The sequence below is a fragment of the Ursus maritimus genome, unplaced genomic scaffold, assembly GCF_017311325.1.
Source record: "Ursus maritimus isolate PB19 unplaced genomic scaffold, ASM1731132v1 scaffold_2, whole genome shotgun sequence".
Taxonomy (NCBI): domain Eukaryota; kingdom Metazoa; phylum Chordata; class Mammalia; order Carnivora; family Ursidae; genus Ursus; species Ursus maritimus.
The window spans coordinates 9796673-9818153 of record NW_024424452.1 but is presented as its reverse complement, the minus strand read 5'-3'; the positions used below and the strand labels follow the sequence as shown (position 1 = coordinate 9818153).

Sequence of the window (21481 nt, the reverse complement as noted above, 5' to 3'; positions counted from 1 at the left end):
GGTGTAAGAGGTGACTGTCTGCCAGGGACAGAGGGTACCTGGCCAAGGGACGTGGGTGGGTGGGTGGAGAGCAGGGCTTGTGAGCAGCCTGGGGCCATCATTTTAGCATCTCCGATGGTCACAGGGACCCCTGAGGCACTGCCATTTAATTTCGGGATCCTGGGCGGAAGGAAAGCACTCCGAGGGAACCTTTTCCCAGCTTCCAGCCCCCAGCAGACTACCCCCCTTTCCCTCCTGTGACACACCTAGGCCACACCCTCCACCCTTGGCCTCTAACCCTCTCCTCCCCCACCAGAGATAGCCCTGGATGGGAAGTCTGGAATTCTAGACCAGGTTCCGTGGCGGGCCTTCTGTAGAGACTCAGGCGTGTTTCCACTCCTGTGGATTCTGGTGACACCGCCTGACATGGGGCAAGAATCCCACCTTGGAGGATTGTTAAAGGTGCCAGTGTGAGTGCCTCAGACCAAACACCCTGGTTCGTGTTCTCAGGGTGAGAGGAACAGGAGCTGGACCTCAGGGCGGGGAGAGGGGGTGTCCAGATCTCCTGAGCAGGTGCCCTGCCTGGGGGATGTCCAGGGAAGGGTGACCAAGGCTCCTCCTTGCCAGCTGTCAGCCATCACCACTGGATTCACACTCATTAACCCTCTGGGCCTCTGTGCAGGCGTAGTGATGATCATAATGGCAACTGGGGTTGCTGAAACCTTCCTGTGGGCCAGGCCACACAAGACTTTTGAGCGGTGGGTGCTTCCGGCTGTGTGCAGGACTGAGAAGGGTGAATGTGAGCCGAGAGATCAGAGAGGGCAGGGAGAGAGGGGTGTAGTTAGGTGAGAGGCTTCACAGGGGGGTGCCCCTGGAAGCAAGGAACCCCAGGCACTGAGGCACTTTCAGGCTCAGGTGTGAACGACTAATAATCAACTCTTGAGACCCCTTTCGGGCGAAGGAGGGTCACCACAAAAGGAAAGGCGGGAGGGGAGATAAGGACCCCTCCCTCTTCCAAACTCCAGACCCGCAAGCAGCTCGGGGATCCGGACGCTAACATTTAGCACCTTGATTATGCTAATTTAAGCCCCACCCCGCCCGCTCCGGAGGCGCCGCCCCTCGGACGACCTATTGCGGTGGAGGGGCGGGGTCATGCTAATGAGGCCAGTCGGGCCTCGCTAGCGGCGCCGGCGGCTTCTCCGAGCCCGGGCGAGGCAGCGGCGACGAAAGCCATGGCCGGGGCGTTGGTGGGTCTGGCCGCGGGCTTGCACGGCCCGCGGGTCGTCCCCAGCCAAGACTCGGACTCAGACACAGACTCGGAGGACCCGAGTACCCGGCGCAGCGCGGGCGGGCTGCTCCGCTCGCAGGTCATCCACAGCGGTCACTTCATGGTGTCGTCGCCGCACAGCGACTCGCTGACCCGGCGGCGCGACCAGGAGGGGCCCATGGGGCCCGCAGACTTCGGGCCGCGCAGCATCGACCCCACACTCACCCGCCTCTTCGAGTGCATGAGCCTGGCCTACAGGTGAGGGCGGCTCCGGGGCCCGACAGCCTCGGCCCTCCGTGGCGGGACCATGCGCTGGGGCCCCGGACACCCGACCCGGCCCCAAACTTTGGTCCCCGGCTGCTCTCGGACACTCCGACCACATCCTGGACACCCCTCTGCCCCGGCCCTCAGAGTCCACCGGCCCGGGCCCAGCCCACCGGCCTCCGCCTGGAGTGCGCACCTCCAGGTTCCCGTTGCTCACCACCCTCACTCCCTCCCCAGGGCTCGGACCGCCTGCCCTCCACCTTGACCGCCATAGGCCCACCGCGGGCCCCTCTCTCCGTCCCGACTCTTCTGCCCCCAAAGAAATGCCAGGGCATCCTTCGCGCCCCAGGACCCTAAGCCGTCCACACCCTCCACTCTGGGGGCCACCCCACCAGACCACCTCAGCTCTCCGCTCCCTCCCCAGCACCCCCGGCCCAGACCCACTCCATTCCAGCACCCTGGCGACACTCCTCACGCCCATGATCGTCAGGACTCATAGCCAGCGTAGACCGAAACCCAGTCTCTCGTCCACCCTGCACTCCCCAGTGGCCGAGACACCTGTTCTTGACCTGCTAGATCGAGGGGGGCGGGAGAAGGGTGCCCCGGGGGGACCCAGAGGGGGCGCAGCTGGCAGAGTTCTCCAGCGGTCGCCCGGCAGGGGGTGCTGCACGCCGCGTGGGGATTGGTGCCCGGGAGGCCTGGGCTAGCCTACCCCGGCTGCCGCGCGAGGCTGAGAGCCTAACCCTGCCTGGGACCCCTGCTCGGCGCCTCGCAGAGAGCGCGGACCGCGCCCCGCCCCAGCTCCACGCCTGTGTCCCAGGGGAGGGCGCGAACCCGGGTTCTGGCCCAGTGCCCTGGAGCAAAGTTCCCAGGAGCGGAGGGGCCAGGATAAATTATCAACTGAAAACCGTAGAGGTGAAAGGGGGATCGGCCGGCCTTGATCTTTTCTCTGTGCAAATATTCCTCTTCCTCTGCGGCGCCTCCTCCCCTTCTGAGAACCGCTGGATACGGACCGGCCCTTCAGGCTCTGACCAGGAGCCCGGGTGGGGATTGCGGGGGTGTTGCCCACCCCCAACCGCGGCAGCCCAGCCGAGACCCCATTGGCTGGAGGCGATGTAACCTTGGCCCATATGCTCTGGCCCCGGGCCCAGGTCATGTTGCAACCTGATCGTCCAGGACGCCGGACCCGATGTGGAAAGTTCAAATTCCCGTCCCTTTCTTCCCTTCCCCCGCCTCCTGGGACATCACGGGACCGACTGGGAGAGGGCATTTAAGGTCTTGGTACACCGGATGTGGGCACCCCTCCTCCCCAGGCTCTCCCAGGGCGCCCCATTTCTCACCTGCTCCCAACTTTAGCTCCCTGCTTTATACCACATCCCATCCAACCCCAAACCATGGGTGGCCAAAAGGGGAGGTTCAGGGGGCAAGGGACAAGGTTGGGGCCAGAGCACACTCCAAGAACTGCCCCCACTAAGAGGCTGACTAGAATCTGATGTGACCAGGGAGCTGGGGAGGAGAGGACTGTGCTTTCTCCGGAAACACCCAGAATATTCCATCTCTGTGGGGACCCAAGCACCAGGGATGGAGGTGGCTCAGTTCTAGAGGACACTTTGGCTACCCCCACTTCGCTAGAGGAAAAATCTGAGGTTCAGACTGGGACAGTGTTTTAGCCCTTGAATACCCCTAAATATAGGGGTCCCCTGGAAGGGACAGTATTGGGAAAGCCAGGGTGACCCGAGAGAGTGACCGGATGGGAAAGGACAGCAAGGCAAGGGGTCCAGAGGTGTTTGACCGGGAGGACAGCCTGTGGCTGCCTGGCCAGCTTTCATCCTCAGCAGGGCGGTGTGGACAGAGGGAGGACTTCCCTCCTAGGAGGAGGCCCAGAGTACACGGTTCTGTGGGTGGAAGGCCCAGAGAGACAGGTTCTGGAAGTTCCAAGAAAACACTCGTTCAGGGTCAGAGCTGGCTAGCTATGGAAAGCATGGCCTCCGGGAGAGAGCAAGGAGGACCTTCTCAGAGAGACTCTCGGGAAATTCCTATAAGGTAGATTGGGGATGGGGTAGGGGGAGGGGGGTCGGTCGGGCTGAACTAAGAGTCTTAGGTTTTCTCCGACCCATCCCCGAGATTCTCAGACTTTCTATGGGTCATAAGAAGCCTTAAACCCTGGTGCCAGGCTTTTTCCTCCAGGCTGGGCCCCTTGCCTCCCATCCCAGCCAACAGGCCCAGCATAAACAAACTGCTTTCCTCCTGGGCTTGGATGTTGTCACTGTCTCATTTCCCCGAACACCGCCTTGGCCACACACATCAGAGCCTCGGCTGGGAAATGGTGGGAGGGCAGGCAGGCTGGGCGTGGGGCACTGGGTGATCAGAGTGGGCTGGGAGGTTGCTGGGATACAGGCGGGGGCAACAAACTCAAGAGTCCCCCCCCCCCCAGGTGCCACAGAAGAAGCTGGCCCGGGAAGTATCAGTGTACCCCCATCCATGTCTCCCTACTAGACAGATGGTGTTTGTCTAACTTAGGAGGGAGGGGGCCAGCCAGCAGGCATGGGCTATGTACTCTATTTGGGTAATGAGGCCTGTGGTACCCTGGGGTGGCAGTCCTCCCCACTCCCTACCCCAAAACAAACATAGGAGCTTGGAGACCAGAGAGGAGAGGGGACCCAGTGATCCATGCACCTAAGGGGCTGTAGGAGTCAGATTGTCACCCACCCACCCCTTACCCCCAAGATGAGGGAGAAGCCTCAGAAGAAAGCAGGCCTGGGGTTCTGAAAAACGAAGCCTTGGGGCCTTAGCCTCTCATGTGAGCAAGGGTTGGAGAAGGTGGGCCAGACAGGACTGGTATACAGCCCTGGCTTGTGGACCAGGTGGAGGGAGGGAGAAGGGAGGGACCAGTGGGGGTCTAGACCCTGAGCATCTTGACCTCCTAGGTCAGCTCCTTAGGGGTGGTGGACTTGGCCTGTGTCTAACACATCCCGACTTTGAGAGCCAAGCTCCTCACCTGCGTAGGACTCCTCCATCTCGTGGATCTGATTGACCGCTAGGATTAGGATCAGGGTTAGGGGTCGGGATCAGGGTGCTGCCTCCCCACCGCCCACCACTCCCCCATCCCAGCTGTCATCCTTTGGAGACTGACGGCCATTGTCTTGCACATACCCCTGAGAAGGGGCACACCTTCCAGCTCAGCCCAGATCGCCATCCTGGGATTCCGGAGTGGGCAGATGCCAGAAGGGCAGTAAAAAGGCAGCGGCTGGCTGCTTGGAGGCCACTTCTGGAGAAGGGACTCCCTCCCCCACCCAGGCACACCTTCCCCATCCCCTGGAGGCTGAAGGGGGCCAGTGAGACCGGTGGAGAGAAAGCCACCGGGCCTGAGTGAATCTCCACCATGTGACCTTGGGAGTGTCCCTTCACCTTCCTGACGCTCAGTTTTCTTCTGTTAAGAAATGGGTCTGAGAACCCTCCCTAGCGGGCCTACCGACAGATGTCTGTGAGGCCATGGGCATTATTGTCCTGAGGACGGAGCTGACAAACAGGTTTCAGCCCTGGCTTTAGTCCTGGCGGTAGGTTAATGAGCAGCTCCTGCCAGAGAACATGAGGGCCCCCAGCAGGGACCTATTTTGAAGGTTTGACTCTCAGGGTAGGAATTTGAGGCAGGTAAGAAGGAGGTGCAGGATTTTCGGGGTTGGGGAGGAGACCCTCAGGTGGCCCAGTGTGAATGAATACCCAGTGAATGGCAAGAGCAGGGAGCCAGGCCTGCAGGAGCATCCGTCCCCCCTCCCCCCCAGCTTCCCTTTGCCCACCCCCCTGACCCAGCCCTCTCCCTTTGACAGTGGCAAGCTGGTGTCTCCCAAGTGGAAGAATTTCAAAGGCCTCAAGCTGCTTTGCCGGGACAAGATCCGTCTCAACAACGCCATCTGGAGGGCCTGGTACATCCAGTGTGAGTGGGCACCATGGGCCTCACCAGCAGGGGGGCTGCAGGTGGGGGACACCCAGGAAACCCCCTGCGGCCCTTAGGGGCCAGCACCAACATCTGACCCCCAGAGGGTCTCAGGGAACTCGTCCCAAAGCATGCTCTCTATGGGGACTCTAGGCACAGCAAGGGCCACCCCTTAAAAGTCCTAACATGGGCAGAGACTTGGAGGGCAGTTCAAGGCTCTTCCTGCATTCCATCAGCCTAGTCAGTGCCTCAAATGCCAGGTGGAAAGAGGTGCTAGAAGCTGTCCGGGCCAGTGGCATCATGTCATGAATGGGGAAAATAAGGATCTTGCTGGGCTGGGTCTCCCCCAGACTTTACTGAAGTTCTTAACCCCAGCAGGTGCCCCCATGGACCCTGGGGAGAGGCCATGTGGTAGAGTGGAGGGGGCTGCAGACTTGGGACTTGCCCAGAGATGCTTTCCTACCCAGTCTCTGCCCTGGCTGGCTGTGTGACCACAGGCTGTGTGACTAACCTCTCTGAATCTGTTTCCTCACCTACAAAATAAGGCCACAGTCCTCCTTTTCCTGGTTGGCCTGGGGATAACAAGTATGAATGGGCCCGGCGCAAAGCTGGTGCTAAATAAATGATGGTTGAATCTGATATGCCCTTGAGAAGGTCACAGTCGTTCATTCGGGGATTCGAGACCCACCCACCCACCATGGCAAACTGAGCAGCCTCAGACCAGTCGGCCCTGGGTTGGGACCTTGTCCAGCGCAGCGAAGTCCTACTACAGGATCAAAGGCTACCCTGAGCTGGGAACACACAGCCCAGGAGGGAACATACTCAGTATTCTCTGTCCTGGTCCCCTGGATTCCATCCAAGCAGAGGGAGGGAGGGTTTTCTGGTTTCTGTTTATCTCGGGTGCCCAGTACTTCATAAACCATCTTATTTGAGGCTTCCTGGCAACCCTGGCAGATAGGAATTATTACCCCCATTTTATGGATGAGCAAGTAAGGCCCAGGCCGGTAACTTATTCAGGGTCATGGAGCATAAAAGGAACAGAGCTGTGACTGGCTGGAAGTCCAGGGCTCTCCTGCTCTGAGCCCAGTGCTCCTTTCACTGCTCCCAGCTGGCTGGCTTCCAGTCCTCACCTGAGAACACGTAGGATGGCTCACCTGAGAACACGTAGGACTGGGCCCTACCCTAACCAGGAAGCTGATAGGCCAGAGGGAGTCACTGCCACTGCCCCCACCACCCCACACTCTCTACCCTTCCCCCACAAAGCTGGATGGGATGCAAACATTTCTCTCTGGAGAAGAAATTTCTGATGCCCCCCCAGGGTCCTCACCCTGACAGGCAGACCCTGGTCTCTGGCTATTGCCCGAGTTGCTGGAAGCACCCCAGGTTCTGTGTCAGAGAGGGGTTTGAGTCAAGTTCTAGGATGCCCCCCCAAAGTTGTGTGACCTTGGGAAAGTCCCTAGCCTCCCTAGCTGAGGATAGCTCGTCTGTAGAATGGGAATAACAGAAGGTCCTGCTCTGAGATTTGCTGTGAGTTTTCAGTGAGATCATTCGTATCTCAGCATAGTCCTGACACACACAAGGGCTCCGCGCAGGCGATAATATTATCGTGATAATAGCGGCAGCACAAGGCACGCCCCTTCTGCCTGAGCTCTGAGGGTTTGAAGGTGGGCTTCGGGAAAGGGCGAGGGGTGGGGACAGCTGGAGGGCTGCCTGGCTCATCCTACTTGTACTTGACACCCCTCTGCAGGCTCCTGGACTCCAAGATCTCCTCCTTTGTCACACCCCCAGATCATCCTGGTGTCCTCTGAGTTCCCAGACTACTGTGCCCCTCTCGTGGGTGGGATCCCCGCCTTGCATGAGCTCATGTTATGTGTGCGCTTTTCTTATCTCTCCAACTAAGCCGTGAGTGCTCTGATTGACCTGCAGCTTCCCTGTCCCAGCATCTGTCCCAGCACAGGTGCAAGGGGCTAGGTGGCTTCCTGAATGGATGAGCTTATCAGTGTTAAATAAAGCCTGCCCCAGCCCCAGAAGCCGCATGGTCCCTGCTCTTCTGTCTAGAGCACAGGGTCCCTGGGGTGGGGGAGGGAAGGACCAGCCAGGCCTGCTCAGACCTGATCCCCTGGGGATCCTGGTGCTCATGTCCTCATCTGGGAACCCAGAGCAGCTACTCTTTGAGACCCTCCTTGCTCTCACCCCCTGGGAGTCCAGACACCCAGGGGCCCATCCCTTTGTGTTCCCAGCCACGCTCAGCCACCAGGACAAACCCCTCCCCTAATCCCATGGGGATCATTTTGGAGACTGTCCTTTAGCACAGAACTTTGTAAATGAAGCTGAAGGTCCCGATACTTTCATGTTCGGGTGGTCCCCCTCATCTGTTAATTGTCCCAGAGGAAGTTTGCTGAGGGCTGAGGCAGGGAAAGTCACTGTGTGGGTGTCCCAGGGTTCAGAAGCCCTACTGTGTGCCAAGCTCTGTGCCAGATTCAGGGATTTGAGGCTAAAGGGCCACAGCTCCCACTTTTACTCCCCACGGGGAGGCCAGCATGCAGAGAAATGGCCAAGGCCAAGTGGAGAGCCAGGCAGATAAGACTGTGGGACTTCAGAGGAGGGAAGGCTTCCTAGAAGAGGGACTGCCCTGGGCTCTCCTGATGGGTGGGCAGGTGTGGGTGAGGCAGAGGAAGGAAGGGGAAGGCATTCCGTGTAGAGTAAAACCAGAGGGTGGTGGGCTGTGGTGGGAGGAAGCTGTTTGGCTTCAAGGTAGGGCTTATGAAGGAGGTCACCAGACCTGGGAGAGGGGGCTGGTGACAGAATATGGAGGGGAGGGGACAGTGGCAGAAATGCCACACATCCTCGGGAGTGAGACAGGAGGGAGATGATTAGGCCATGGTTAGATAGGAATGCTGAGGGTCGATGGGCAGTTTCTGTGACTGGGAGGCAGTGTTGGCTGTCCAGAGGAGGCACAGGCTTGGGAGGGACGATTCTGAACATCTGAGAGTGTCAAGTTTTAGGACATCCTTTTTTTTTTTTTTTAATTCCCCGCCCCCCAAGTTTGGGGACATCCTGACAGAGATTCTATGGGCAACTGGAAAATCTCTGCAGCTGGAAAGGGGCAAGATGAGGGAGATTTGGAGGCACACGTTGCAGAAGGGCCAGTGAAAATAGTCAAGGAGGCAGGAGAACCAAGGGAAGGCTCCCTGGCCAAGGGAGGAGGGGGTGCTCTGCACTGAGGTCCAGGAGGATGGGTCCAGGGCAGGTAAGCACCTTGGCTGGGCAGTGGGGACAGGAGCTGAGTCACAGGAAGTAAAGAGGAACCCAGGAGGCATGGAGTGGGGATGCTGATGACAATGCTTCCAGAACTGGGGGCAAAGCAAAGGGGTGAAAGGGAAGAAGATTAGCTTGTTAGGGTAGCAAAGAAAGGGAAAGTTTGGGAGGTAAAGGGGAGCCTGAAATGTGTTTATGGGCCCCAAAGAAGGAGCCTGGGGAGAGAGAGTTTGAATTGGAGATAGGGAAGGGAGTGGAGGTGGTGGGAAAAGCGCTCAGCTCGGTGGCTTGAAGGGACAAGGGTGGTTCTCTGACATCGGACTGGGCAGAGCCAAGGAGCCTGAGGCAGGAGACCAAGGGCTCCAGGCCCTGGCCTGCCAGTCTGACCTTCTTGGAGCAGCTCACTTCCTGTGGTCCCACAATTCCATTCAGCGAGTGTTGCCTGCACACCTCCTGGGCTCCCAAGGGAGGTGCAGGAGGTATAGGAGGTTCCTTTCGTAGGGTCCCCTAAAAGAGGGGGCTCTGGGAGGTCTAGAGCAGGCAGGAAGGCTTCCTGGAGGAGGTGGCACTTATCTAAGCGTCGGAAGCCAAGCAGGATTTCATAGTGTGGCATTTGAGTCCCAGTCCCCTTGGGGTGGGAGGTGAAAGAGCCGGGTACCCCGCTGACCTGGCCCCCTTCTCTCAGATGTGGAGCGGAGGAAGAGCCCCGTGTGTGGCTTCGTGACCCCCCTGCAGGGGCCTGAGGCTGACGAGCACCGGAAACCAGAGGTAGCTGAGCCGCGGGACCTCCCGCCTGCCTGCCTCCTGCCTGCCTCCCTGCCGAGCCCGGCCCCTCCGAAGGGGTGTCTCCGAGCGCGGGGCAGGAGGGGCTGGCCCAGACGGGGATTGGGAGGGGTGGGGTCAGTGCCAGCCGTCTCACGGAGCCCCCTCCTTGGCCCTCCCCAGGCCGTCGTCCTGGAGGGCAATTACTGGAAGCGGCGCATCGAGGTGGTGATGCGCGAGTACCACAAGTGGCGTATCTACTACAAGAAGCGGGTCAGTGGTGGGGGGAGGGGGTCCGGGGGGCTGCGGACTACTGCCTCTCTTGGAAGAGCCCGGGCGAGACTCCCCTCGACGCCCCCCGACCCCGCCTCCCATTAAGACCCAGGCTGACAGCGCCACCGTGTGGCCCCGAGTCTCCTCGCCGCCTCCTTACCTCCCAGCGCGCAGGAGCTCCTGAGGGGAAATGGGGCTGCCTTTGGTCCGGGGGAGCTTGTGAGTAGGGGAGGCCTTGGCGGGCAGTGATGCAAGAGGGACAAGCGATCCAGTGTCCACCTCTGTGTGTTCCTGCAGCTCCGTAAATCCAGCAGGGAAGGGGATCTCCTGACCCCAAAGCAGGTGGGTGTGCTCCCGGGACCCAGAGAACTGACAGCTTCCCTCTTGGTGGATAAGGAAGTGGCCGGGGAGGGGGGTCACGAGGGCAGTGGGTGTGGCTGCCATCCTCTCATTGATGGAGCCCTTCTCCCCGGAGGAAGGGGAGCGTTTGAGCGCAGAGGTGGGAAGACCCCTCCAACCTCTGGTTAGCCCAGCAAGTGCTGGGAGGCATGGGGGAACAGAAGTCCCTAAGAACTGGGGTTCCGGGCAGGAAAAAGTATAGGAGGCAGGAAGGGGACCCTTATCTGTTCAGCAGATAAGAGGCCATCCAGCTCTTTCTGTTGGGGGCAGTTGTTAGAGAGCAATGGGGTGACCATAGAAACTGGTCCTCCAGGGAAAGGTGAGGACGGCCGTGCACACAGAGGCTTCAGGCCTGCTCATCACTTCATCTCCCAGGCTGGGGCCAAACGGAAAGGCGAGGGGCAGTGGAAGACCCCGGTGTCCCTCTCGTGGCTGCTGAAGGCTCTGTCTCCCTAGGCGGAAGGGGGTTGGCAGCCACCAGAGCGATGGTGCGAGCAGCTCTTCTCCAGCGTGGTGCCCGTGCTGCTTGGGGGCCCAGAGGAGGAGCCCGGCGGGCGGCAGCTGCTGGACCTCGATTGCTTTTTGTCCGACATCTCCGACACGCTCTTCACCATGACGCAGCCCAGCTCTGCGCCCCTACAGCTGCCCCCTGAGGACGGTAAGGGCCTGCACCTGAAAAGGGAGGCCTGCGAGAAGCGGGGCAGCCAAGGGAGGGTGGCCGGGGTGGGGCGGCCCCCACTCCACCCCTCCTGGCGCTCCTGACGCAACCCCTGCCCCCCTCCAGCCTACGTGGGCAATGCTGACATGATCCAGCCAGACCTGACGCCTCTTCAGCCCAGCCTGGACGACTTCATGGAGATCTCAGGTGAGGCAGCGCCCCCTGCTGGGGTGTGTGTGGACTGGCCCGGCCAGTGTGAGGAAAGTCACGCCAGATGACCACCAGCCCTCAGGCCGGTCCCAGGCCCCTCTGGGAGGACGGATGGTCTAAGAGATTTCTGACGGCCCTTCCTGGTCTCCCTTTGTCCAGACTCGGGATGCAATTGCTGTGACCTCAGGTGAGAGCAGGCTCAGACTGAGCACCTGGGCAGGCGCTGGGGCCCAGGGGCATGGAAGCTACAGGCTCTGCCAGCTCCCAGGAAATAGTGGATGTTGGGAATCTCAGGAAAGAAAGGGACTTTGATTCGTTTGGGCCCGTTTATTATTTACATAATTCCCTTTAAAAACTATTCAAGAACATTCCAGGGGCGCCTGGGTGCCTCAGTCGGTTAAGTGTCTGCCTCTGGCTCAGGTCATGATCTCGGGGTCCTGGGATGGAACCCTGAGTCACTGGGCTCCCTGCTCAGCGGGGATTCTGCTTCTCCTTCTCCCTCTGCCTCTCCCCCACTCGTGCTCTCTCTCTCTCTCAAATAAATAAACAAATAAAATCTTTAAATAAATAAAAAAGAATATTCCAAACATACACACAGGTAGAGAGAGAGTGGTTCACTGAACCCTCCTGTAACCATCACCGACTTCTATATGTATCAACCCTTGACTGGTCTGGTTTCATGGAGGCCTCACCCACTTCTCCTTCCTACGTCATTTTTAAGAAAATCCCAGGCATTTTGTCTTGTAAAGTTATTTATTTATTTATTTATTTTATTTATTTTTTTTTTAGTAATGTGTTTCTGTGCCTCTCTCTCCTGACCCCAGGGCTGCTAGGTCACTGGTTTCTTGTGTCCTCCTGGAGATACCCGTGTCTGCATGAGCACCTGTGGACAAATGTCCCTTTTTGTTTTCACAATAGGCTCTGCCCGACATTGCTTCCTTTACTTAGCTGTAGATTCTGGAGACTTCCCGGTAGTCATACGTTCAGGGGACTCTGGAGCCCTGCTAGGGGTCAGGTAGCCATAGAGGCTTGGCTTGTCTCAGCCAAGGCCCAGGGGGTAGGAAGGGGGTTTCTGGAATAAAGGCTTAGTCCCGATGACCCCTCCACTTCTTCCCCACAGGGTCCTGGGCCTGTCAGTCAAGAGGTGGGGCGGGAACTAGGGAATGAGGAACCACCCCCACCCCTGCCTCAGCCCTTGGCAGGGTGGGGGCCGTGGGGGCAGAAGTGTGGATGGCAGTGCCCAGAGAGCAGACCAGTCTGGGAGGGCAGCGGTCCTGTCTGGGCACACGTACCCCCACCACAGGTAGGAAACCACCTCCAGCCCGGACTCTGGGCCAAATCTGGGGCTAGGAGGTCACTTCTCTCAATCCAGGGTGGCTGCTGGGTGGGGGTGGGCATGGGCAATCAAAGGGAGGGGATGTGGGTCATGCAGAGGAGGTGGCTAGTGTGGCCCCTTCTAGCACTCCACGTACAGGGAGGGCCGGGAGCATCCAGGCCACCAGGGCTGCTGCCTTGATTGTCCCCCAGAGCTCCTCACTTGAGTGGAAACCCAGTGAGGAGGCCAGAACTCTATGGAGGAAGGGGGCTTGGGGAGGAACGTTCAAGGAAGGGGAGAGGGCTTGGAGCAGGGGAGGGTCTCAGAGAGGGGACGTAGGTCAATGGGGGGACCGGAGCTGGGGCGGTCTAGGGCTCCCTGGGTGGCCGGCTAGGGCTACGAAGCAACTTCTCTCAAGGGGGAAGGGACAGTTGAGGGCAAGCTATGGCTGGGGGTTGGTGGTGACTGGTCTCGGTACCCCATGAGCCCTTCAGAGCTCTGGGGAGGAGGCAGCAGCAGTAAGCAGGGAGCAGGACCCATACATAGCTGGTTCTAGAGCCTAGGCCTCAAGGGGGCTAGTAATGAGGCCCACAGTCTCTGGGGGTTGGGGAAATAGAAGATCAGTGACCACTCACCCCCTGCCACGCAGTCCCCCAGTTAAAGAGAAACAGTAGGACAAGATGACCCTTTCTGATCAGGTGGTCAAGGAAAGACACATGATAAGCACGCGCGCACACACACAGAGACACACACACACACGGGCACAGAGCCAACGTGCGCATGCGGCGCGCCTCACATCAAGGCAGGCACACACGGGCTCAGACAGAGCTACAGACACCGGGGCACACACCCAGAGATGGAGCCTGCAGGAGGCCACACGCTCACACCCGCAGAGTGACAGCCGGCCAACGACACATGGCCACCAGAGTCCCATAAGATGCACATATGAAGTTTAACCCCCATAGGCTCCAGGCTTGCTGAGGGCTTGTCTGTCCCACTCCTGGGTCTCCTTCAAGGAGGGAGGCCTGACCAGCGACCCTGGCTGGGGAGCCAGCGCCCATCCAAGGCCAGAGGGGCTGGGTCGGGCCAGACCAGGAGGCCTTGGGAGCTGGTTCAGACCAAAGGCTGGTCAGGGTCAGAGAAAGGTGCCCGGAAGGGAGCGGGTGGGCGGGCGGCGTCCAGGCCCGGGATGTGGTTAGGCCACAGGCAGCTGCTTCCCAAAACCAGAATAGCTTGGGGCTTACACAACCCGCACCTCAGACAATCTGGCTGCCCCCTCCCCGCCAGCTCTTCCAGACTTTGCAGGCCCCCCCCACTCCTGCCCCCACTCTGAGCCCACCCTCTGACCCCTGCTATGACCCCCTTAGCCCTTCACCCCACTCGCGGGCTCTACTTTGGAGGCCCCATTTAACCTTCCAACAAACCAATTTATCCCAGACCCACTGACTTCCTGACCCCTCTCACCTCTAGCTCACCCCTTGAACTCCCGTCACCCTGGGGCTCTTCCCTATCGCAGACCTCCACCCCTTGTACCCCACTCCTTTCCCTCCCTGGCATTCTCTATTACCCTGCCCCTTTCTATGGCTCCAGCAGAGATGGTAACAGGAGTCAGAGAGGGGAGTGGCCAGGCCTGGGACGGGGAAGGGGACCCCATGAGCCAAGTGTGAGGCTCAGTGGGAGGACTATTTCCCGGGGTCCTACTCACACCCCCACAGAGCCTCTCCTGTCCTGCATGCAGGCCCATCCCACCCAAACCTCTGTTGCTGCTTCCCCTGAGTGAGACAGAAACTCTCCCAATTTCACAATCTCCTGTGGAAGCCCCCCCCCCCCCCCCCTCATTGCCAGCCAGGCCAGCCCAGCCTGGGGACAGGGCACGAGGCCCACTCTCCTCCCACTGCTTCCAGCCACGCTTGGCCTTATCCCTAACTTCTATCGCCTTGTATGTCTGAATTACAGATTTCTTCACCAGCTACCGTCCCCCACCGACACCCACGCCTTCACACTTCCCGGAGCCCCCCAGCTTTGGCCCCATGGCTGACCCTTTCTTCAGCGGTGGGATCTTGGGCTCAGAGGTGCCCCCTGCCTCGTCAGGTGTGACCCACCTCTCAGGGCATAACCGCCTGCAGGTGAGCTCCCACCCCCCACTCCACTCAGCCCTGCCTCCATGTTCAGGAGCTAAGGTACTTCCTGAGTGCCCAGTCCTGTGCTTGGTCGACTGAGAGGGACTGGAGGGGGAGAGAGACCCCATCTCTGTCGCCTGAGAGGGAGCAATTCGGCTCAGGAGGAAGGACCCTTGTGAAGCAGAACTGGACCAGGTGGTTGTAGAGGGGAGGCTAAAGACAGTGGCGGGGCGGGGGGGAGCACCACTGAGGACCGGGTTGCTTATGGAAGGCTTCCTGGAAGACGGGATGTTCTGGGCTTAGTGAATGGGTTGGATTTGGACAGAGGAAGAGACTGGAAGAGGGCAAGCCAGATGGGAGGGGAAGCACAAAAGAGCACACGGAGACAGAAAGCTCAGTGTGAGTGTTCAGGACACGGTGAAGCTGCCATTTTGGATCAGGAACCCACAGGCTCCATTTGGAGGTCTCCTCGCTGCTGCTCGGTCAGACGCCTTCTCCTTCTATCATCAGACTGATCAGGCACTCTTGTAGTTCACCATTGAGAGGTCTCTCTCCAACTAGGCAGTGAGCTCCTCGCTGGAAGAGTGAAGCCTCGCTCAGGCTTACCTAGCACAGTTCAAGCACGTGAGCCAGGGAGTGAGTGTGTAGAGGGGTGGGTGTGTTGGTGAGCAGAGGATGGGCTGTAGATGAGGGTGGATGCTTACACGGGCTGGTGTCAATATGGGTAGGTGAGTGGTTGGTTGAATGGATGGGCTGGTGGATGGATTTGTAGATGGACAGTTTGGGGGGTCGATGAATAGACTGGTGGCTGGAGAAGTGGAGGGTCATTGAACAGATGGTGGCGAGGTGGGGGGATTATGGATGGGTTGACGGATGAATGAAATAGAGACGGTTGGATAGATTGGTGAATGGGCTAATACCTGGTGGGCTGGTGGAGAGACAGGTAGATGAGTTAGCTTGCAGGTGAGAGGAAAAATAGGTGAATGGACGATGGGTGGGTTAGTGCATGGATTGGTGGCTGGATGGAGTAATTATCTGGAAATGAAAGATGGGCAGGAAGATTGATGCTCTTTCTCAGGCCTGATTTGTGCATACATGTGTTCCACTCCCTCCCCTCATTAGATTACAATTTCCCTTGGTGTGTGTGGGGCACACCGGACAGCAGGGACTGTTTCTCCTATCTCTCCCAGTGCCCAGTCCAGAGCCCAGCCAGGGCAAGAGGTTGCCGGGGTGGCTGCAAAGACCAGCTCTCTCCCCTGCTCTGTCTGTCCCCCAACCAGGCCCGGAACAGCTGCCCTGGCCCCCTGGACTCCAGTGCCTTCCTGAACTCTGATTTCCTCCTTCCTGAAGACCCCAAGCCCAAGCTCCCACCCCCGCCAGTCCCCCCACCCCTCCTCCAATACCCTGCCCTTGCCAAGGGGCCTGGCCTAGAGCCCTGCCCCCCACCCGCCTTCCCTCCCATGGGTCCTCCCCCTGCTTTGCTGCAGGAAGAACCTCTCTTCTCTCCCAGATTTCCCTTCTCCACTGTCCCTCCGGCCCCAGGAGTGTCCCCACTGCCTGCTCCCACTGCCTTCCCTCCCACCCCACAGCCTGGTCCAGGCCCGGCCCCTGCCCCCTTCCCCATAGACCTTCTGCCCTCAGGGTATCTGGAGCCCCCGTTTGGGCCCCACTTCACAGTGCCCCAAGGCATGCGGCCCAGAGGCAGGCCCCCCACCCCATCCCCTAGAGGGCGGAAGCCCAGCCCCCCGACCTTGGCCCCTGCCAACCCCACTGCCACTGCAGGGGGCAGCAACCCCTGCCTCACGCAGCTGCTCACAGCAGGTGAGATGGGAAGAACCGGGTCCACAGAGGGGAAGACAGGGATCAAATGTGGAAGTGGGGGTCCTGTGGGAGCAGAGGGCGAAGGTTTAAGGGGCAGACTCAGGCTCAGCTGGGAGGGGGTGGGAGGTGGTGAGGAATTAGGGATGTGGGCCCTGAACCTGAAAGAGGAGTGGGCTTCTTTGGAGGGGAGGGATGGGGTCTTGGGAGATGACGGGGTTAAGGCTGGCCCCAGTGGCCCTCACACTTCTGCCCGTGTACAGCCAAGCCCGAGCAGACCCTGGAACCACCACTTGTGTCCAGCACCCTCCTCCGGCCCTCAGGGTCCCCGGTAAGATGGCGGGCACTGGGAGGTGAGGGTGGGCCCAGGGCTTCACTCCAACTCTCCGCCCTTCTCCACCCCAGCAGGAGACGGCCCCTGAATTCTCCTGCACCTTCCTACCCCCGACCCCGGCCCCCACACCGCCCCGGCCACCTCCAGGTCCCGCCACACTGGCCCCTCCCAGGCCCCTGATTGTCCCCAAAGCGGAGCGGCTCTCGCCCCCGGCGCACAGCGGTAAAGAGGGCTTGCGGGGCTTGGGGGACTCCAGGGGATGGAGAAAGGGGAAGGAAGAAGGGGGGGCTACATCTGAGGCCAGGATGAGAGGGACAGGGCAATGGGACCCTCTCCTCTGTGTCGGTCTGTCTGTGGGTCTGTCTGTCCCTGCCACAGGTGGTGAGCGGCGGCTGTCTGGGGAGCTCATCTCCATGCGGAGCCCAGGGACTCTGAGTGTCTGCGTCTCTCCCCCTCAACCCATCCTAAGCCGGGGCCGTCCAGACAACAACAAGGTGGCACCTTTCCCTCACCCCAAGATCTGTTTGCTACCCCTAGGCCCTTCCATGCTCCTTCCTAGGCTCACCCCACTGTCTGCCCCCCAAGACGGAGAACCGGCGCATCACGCACATCTCTGCGGAGCAGAAGCGGCGCTTCAACATTAAACTGGGGTTTGACACCCTGCACGGGCTGGTGAGCACACTCAGCGCCCAGCCCAGCCTCAAGGTGAGCCCCCAGCCCGGGCTGGCACCCCAGAACCGCAGGGCTCCTTCGTCGTCGCCCCCCGCCCCCACCCAAGACCAAATCCCAGGACCCTCTGGACACCCAGTTTCCTCCTCCCACCCAGTGCCTCAGTGGGCCCCAGAGTGGGACCACCTCCAGCACCTGAGCCCACCCTGGTGATGCCTGCAGGTGAGCAAAGCGACCACGCTGCAGAAGACGGCCGAGTACATCGCCATGCTGCAGCAGGAGCGGGCGGCCATGCAGGAGGAGGCCCAGCAGCTACGGGACCAGATCGAGGAGCTCAACGCTGCCATTAAGTAGGCGGGGGGCCTGCGGGCGTGGGGGGTATGGGGGGGTCATGGGGGCGCGGGGGTGCCGGGACATGCCGCCCGACTCCCCAGCCCTGACCGGCCCCCTGCCCCCAGCCTGTGCCAGCAGCAGCTGCCTGCTACTGGGGTGCCCATCACACACCAGCGTTTCGACCAGATGCGAGACATGTTTGACGACTACGTCCGCACCCGGACACTGCACAATTGGAAGTTCTGGGTGGTATCCTCCCTCAGCCGGTGGGGGGGGGGGCTTACAGGCCAGGCTGGCGCTCCGAGCTGTGCCCAGGGGAAGGGACTCAAGTTCTGCCCCCTCCTTCTAGTCCTTCAGCATCCTGGGGGCAGGAGTGCCCCATGATTCGCTGGGAGCAGAAACTGAGGGAGGAGCCCCTGGGAAAGGGGAGCACAGCCCTGCCTGCAGAGCATACCAAGGGGAGTTTGGGAGAACCTCGAGTCTGAGTGGCGTGGGTCCTGAAGAAGATGTGGAATCTCTCACTCCCTTACCTGGTCAAGCTCCTGGCTGAGCTGGGGCAGGAAGCTCAAGGATGGGGGATAGCGCAGCCCAGAAGATGGGCACAGAGGGGCCGGGCAGGCCATGGCAGGATGGGAGGGCGGCTGCAGCAGGGGGCCTCCAAGTTCAAGGTGCCACGGTGGCCAGGCCTTTCCTCGGGGTTTGGGCCAGATGTCAGGGCTACACGTGAGCTGGGGGAGGGTTACTGGCTGATCAACAGGCCTGCTCCTTGACCTGGGCCCAGTTCAGCGTCCTCATTCGGCCTCTGTTCGAGTCCTTCAATGGGATGGTGTCCACGGCAAGCTTGCAGAGCCTCCGCCAGACCTCCCTGGCTTGGCTGGACCAGTACTGCTCCCTGCCTGCTCTCCGGCCAAGTACGTGAGCCACCCGCCTGCCCACCAGAATGTCCAGGAATGTCCACGCCACTCAGACCGCAGGTCTAGCCTGCCTTCAAAGTAGCCTAGAGTTTTGGCCATCCCGCCATGTACCCTGGAGGGTCCTCCAGCCTCCAGGACACCTGCAGACAGAGGTCCTGGGAGGGGCTGACAGTCTTGCCAGCTAGTATCTCTCCCTCAACCCTTGTCTTCAGCATCCAGAGGAAGGGCCTGGACCCCAGGAGGTATCTCTCCCTGTCTGTCTCTCTCATTCTCTCATTCTCTTTCTCCAGCGGTCTTGAACTCCCTCCGCCAGTTGAGCACATCTACCAGTATCCTGACAGACCCAGGCTGTATACCTGAGCAAGCCACACGGGCAGTCACAGAGGGCACCCTTGGCAAGCCTCTATAGTGCTGGCCAGACACCGCCGCTCACTCAGCTGCCCTGGGGCTGCTTTCCCTGGGTGTGGGCTCCAGGGACAACTTCCGGGCACTCCCTTCCTGCCCCAGGCTCTGGCTGTCCCCTTTCCTGAAGGTCTAGCAGGACCCAAATCTCTTCCACCTCCTGAAAGCCAGGAAGAGCTACGTTCCAGTCACTGCCCCACCAGCAACGAACACTGTGACCTGGGGGACTCGTGCTCTTTCTTTGGACCTCCATTTTCCAGTCTGCAAAATGGGGCTGGAGAAGCTTCAACCAGATGACGATCCCAAGGCCTTAGCAGCTGTGACACTTGGGGCCAAAGCTGGCAACTCAGGGGAACGATCCTGTTTCCCGGCCCCCTCCTACCTGCTCCCCACTCCCACCCCGATAGGACACAGGCCTCTGTTTCTCAGCAGAGAGGCAGAAAAGGAGGTTCCCACTCTCTGCTCCTTCGCTGGTCGCTCAGTGGGGGGTGGGGTGCTGCAGGATGGCATCCCGGGGTGAGGCCAGAAAGGTCTTTCCCAAGAGAGAGCAGGGCAGGGGGGTAGCCAAACCAGGGGCAGGCACCTTGTGTGCATGTAGATGCGTGTGTGTGGATTTTGTAAAGAATTCTTGCCAATAAAACCAAAAACTGTTGGCGACTGTCAGTGTGTCTCACTCTGGGATGGAGAGAGAGGCAGTTGGCAGTGGGAGGTGGACTTGAAAGAACCTTAGCTTTTCCTCTGAGCTGGAAGCCACTGGAAGGTTTTGAATAGGGGTGGGACAAGGTCAGATGTAAGTTCTTAACAGGATCCCTCTGGGTGCAGAGCCGAGAACAGGCCACAGTGGGGCAAGGACAGAAGCAGGGAGGCCAGTTTTAGGCTGTGGCTGTCATCCTGTGAGAGAGGACGGACACTCATCCTGCAATTCCTCTCTCCATGGCCAGGAAAAGGTTCAGAAAGCCTTACCACCTTCCAAGTTGGAAGAGGGCAGAGCCGAGCCAAAGAGTCGAAGTGACAGGGCCCTCCTTTGAGAATCAGAAGAAGAACGTGCTGCCACTGGGGTAGTGACCTCCCCATTAGGTTAACACAGAGAGGTTAACTAGCCCAGGGCTGCGTGGTTACTGTCCGACCCTAGTCTCTGCTTTTTCTTTTCTGAGGGCCCGCAGTGGACCAGGCGATGGCCTTGGTGCTGGGGATTCTGTTCACCGCTGGATCCCTCTTCTCATGGAGTTGATTCAAGCCTCCCACATCTCAGGACTTCCACGGATGACTGCAGGACATAACTAGCAGACAGTCAGTCTTCCCCGCGTTGTGTGGCCATTGACTTCCCCTCATTTGTGTGGAATCACAACAGGGATAACAATACGAACTGCACACTCATCTCATGTTTACTCAGTGCCAAGCAATATTTTAAGCACTTTATGTATGTATATTAACTCACTTATTACATATATTAACATCTACCTCTATAAGTCAGTTGTGAGGATTTCAGGGTCAATATATATAAAGCACTTACAACAGTAACTGGCATATAGCACTATATAAGAGTTATCGTAATTATTTATAATCCCCACTTCACAGATGAAAAGTTGAGGCACAGAGAGGTTAACTAGCCCAGGGCTGCATGGTTACTGTCTGACTCTAGTCTCTGCTTTTAGCCAGCTCTCTCTACGGTGCAGGGAACAGGTGCACCCAGGTGTGAAGTGCTATCTGTCGCTGCAGACAAAGGTTTGAAGTGGCTCTCCGAGAGGTAAAATTCCCTGGAAGTTCCCCACAAGACATCCCCTTGACTCTGTGTCCTCCCTTTAGATGCCCCTCTCCCTCAAGAGAGCTATCTACACTTGCTCTCCCTCTCTCTTCCCCTCCCACTCACCCCGTCTTTGGTCTCCTCCTCCACTTCCACCCCAGCCTCACCCCTACACTGACTTCTTGTTACTAAGGTCACTTGATTCCCTCATTGCCAAATCCAATGACCACTTTGCAGTGCTCTTCCTGCCTTCCCCGGGCCCTTGGATCTCATTTTTTTTTTTTTTTAAGATTTAATCAGAGAGAGAGAAAGAGATAGCATGAGTGGAAGGGCAGAGGGAGAGGGAGCAGCAGACAGACAGACAGACAGACAGACACACACACACACACACACACACACCACTGAGCAGGAAGCCTGACGCAGGGCTCAATCCCAGGACCCTGAGATCATGACCTGAGCTGAAGGCAGACGCCTAACCAACTGAGCCACCAATGCGCCCCAGCTTGGACCTCATTCTAGAACCACCCTTTCCTCATGAATCGAGTTCTCTCCAGGCTCTCCCTCCTCCCTGACAGTGCCTTCCCAGTGCCTGCTGTGGGAGCCTCTTCTTCCGCCTGTCCCTTCCTGGCCCACTTCCTTCTCATTTTGTGGCAAGCCTCGTGTAATAGCATTCCCTTTGGCCGTATCTGCCCTGCTCTGTCCCCGGAGCTACAAAAGCACATACCCAACAGCCACCCTGATCCCTCCCTTCTGGATGTTTCACAGCTCCCTTTACCTCGAACGAACCAAAACAGAACTCATCGTTTCATTTTTTTTTTCTTTTTTAAG

The 21481-nt window shown here is 59.1% G+C and overlaps 1 protein-coding gene across 8 annotated transcripts; it reads left to right on the top strand.

Moving 5' to 3' along the window:
- Positions 1-1188: 1188 nt before the first annotated feature.
- MLXIPL (MLX interacting protein like) lies at positions 1189-19561 on the top strand. 8 transcript variants are annotated; one of them, XM_040634938.1, is made up of 17 exons: positions 1189-1504; positions 5338-5444; positions 9388-9470; positions 9648-9737; positions 10035-10079; positions 10593-10794; positions 10921-11001; positions 14276-14445; positions 15720-16260; positions 16521-16588; positions 16663-16813; positions 16970-17085; positions 17177-17296; positions 17483-17610; positions 17719-17842; positions 18375-18504; positions 18798-19561. In XM_040634938.1, exons 1-17 carry the CDS (start codon positions 1212-1214, stop codon positions 18914-18916), a joined length of 2568 nt encoding a protein of 855 aa, XP_040490872.1. In that variant the 5' UTR covers positions 1189-1211; the 3' UTR covers positions 18917-19561. The 8 variants fall into 8 exon arrangements, with proteins under 8 accessions (XP_040490872.1, XP_040490870.1, XP_040490869.1 ...); XM_040634936.1 differs by having other exon boundaries at positions 15630-16260; XM_040634935.1 differs by having other exon boundaries at positions 9388-9737.
- The last annotated feature ends 1920 nt before the right edge of the window (positions 19562-21481 follow it).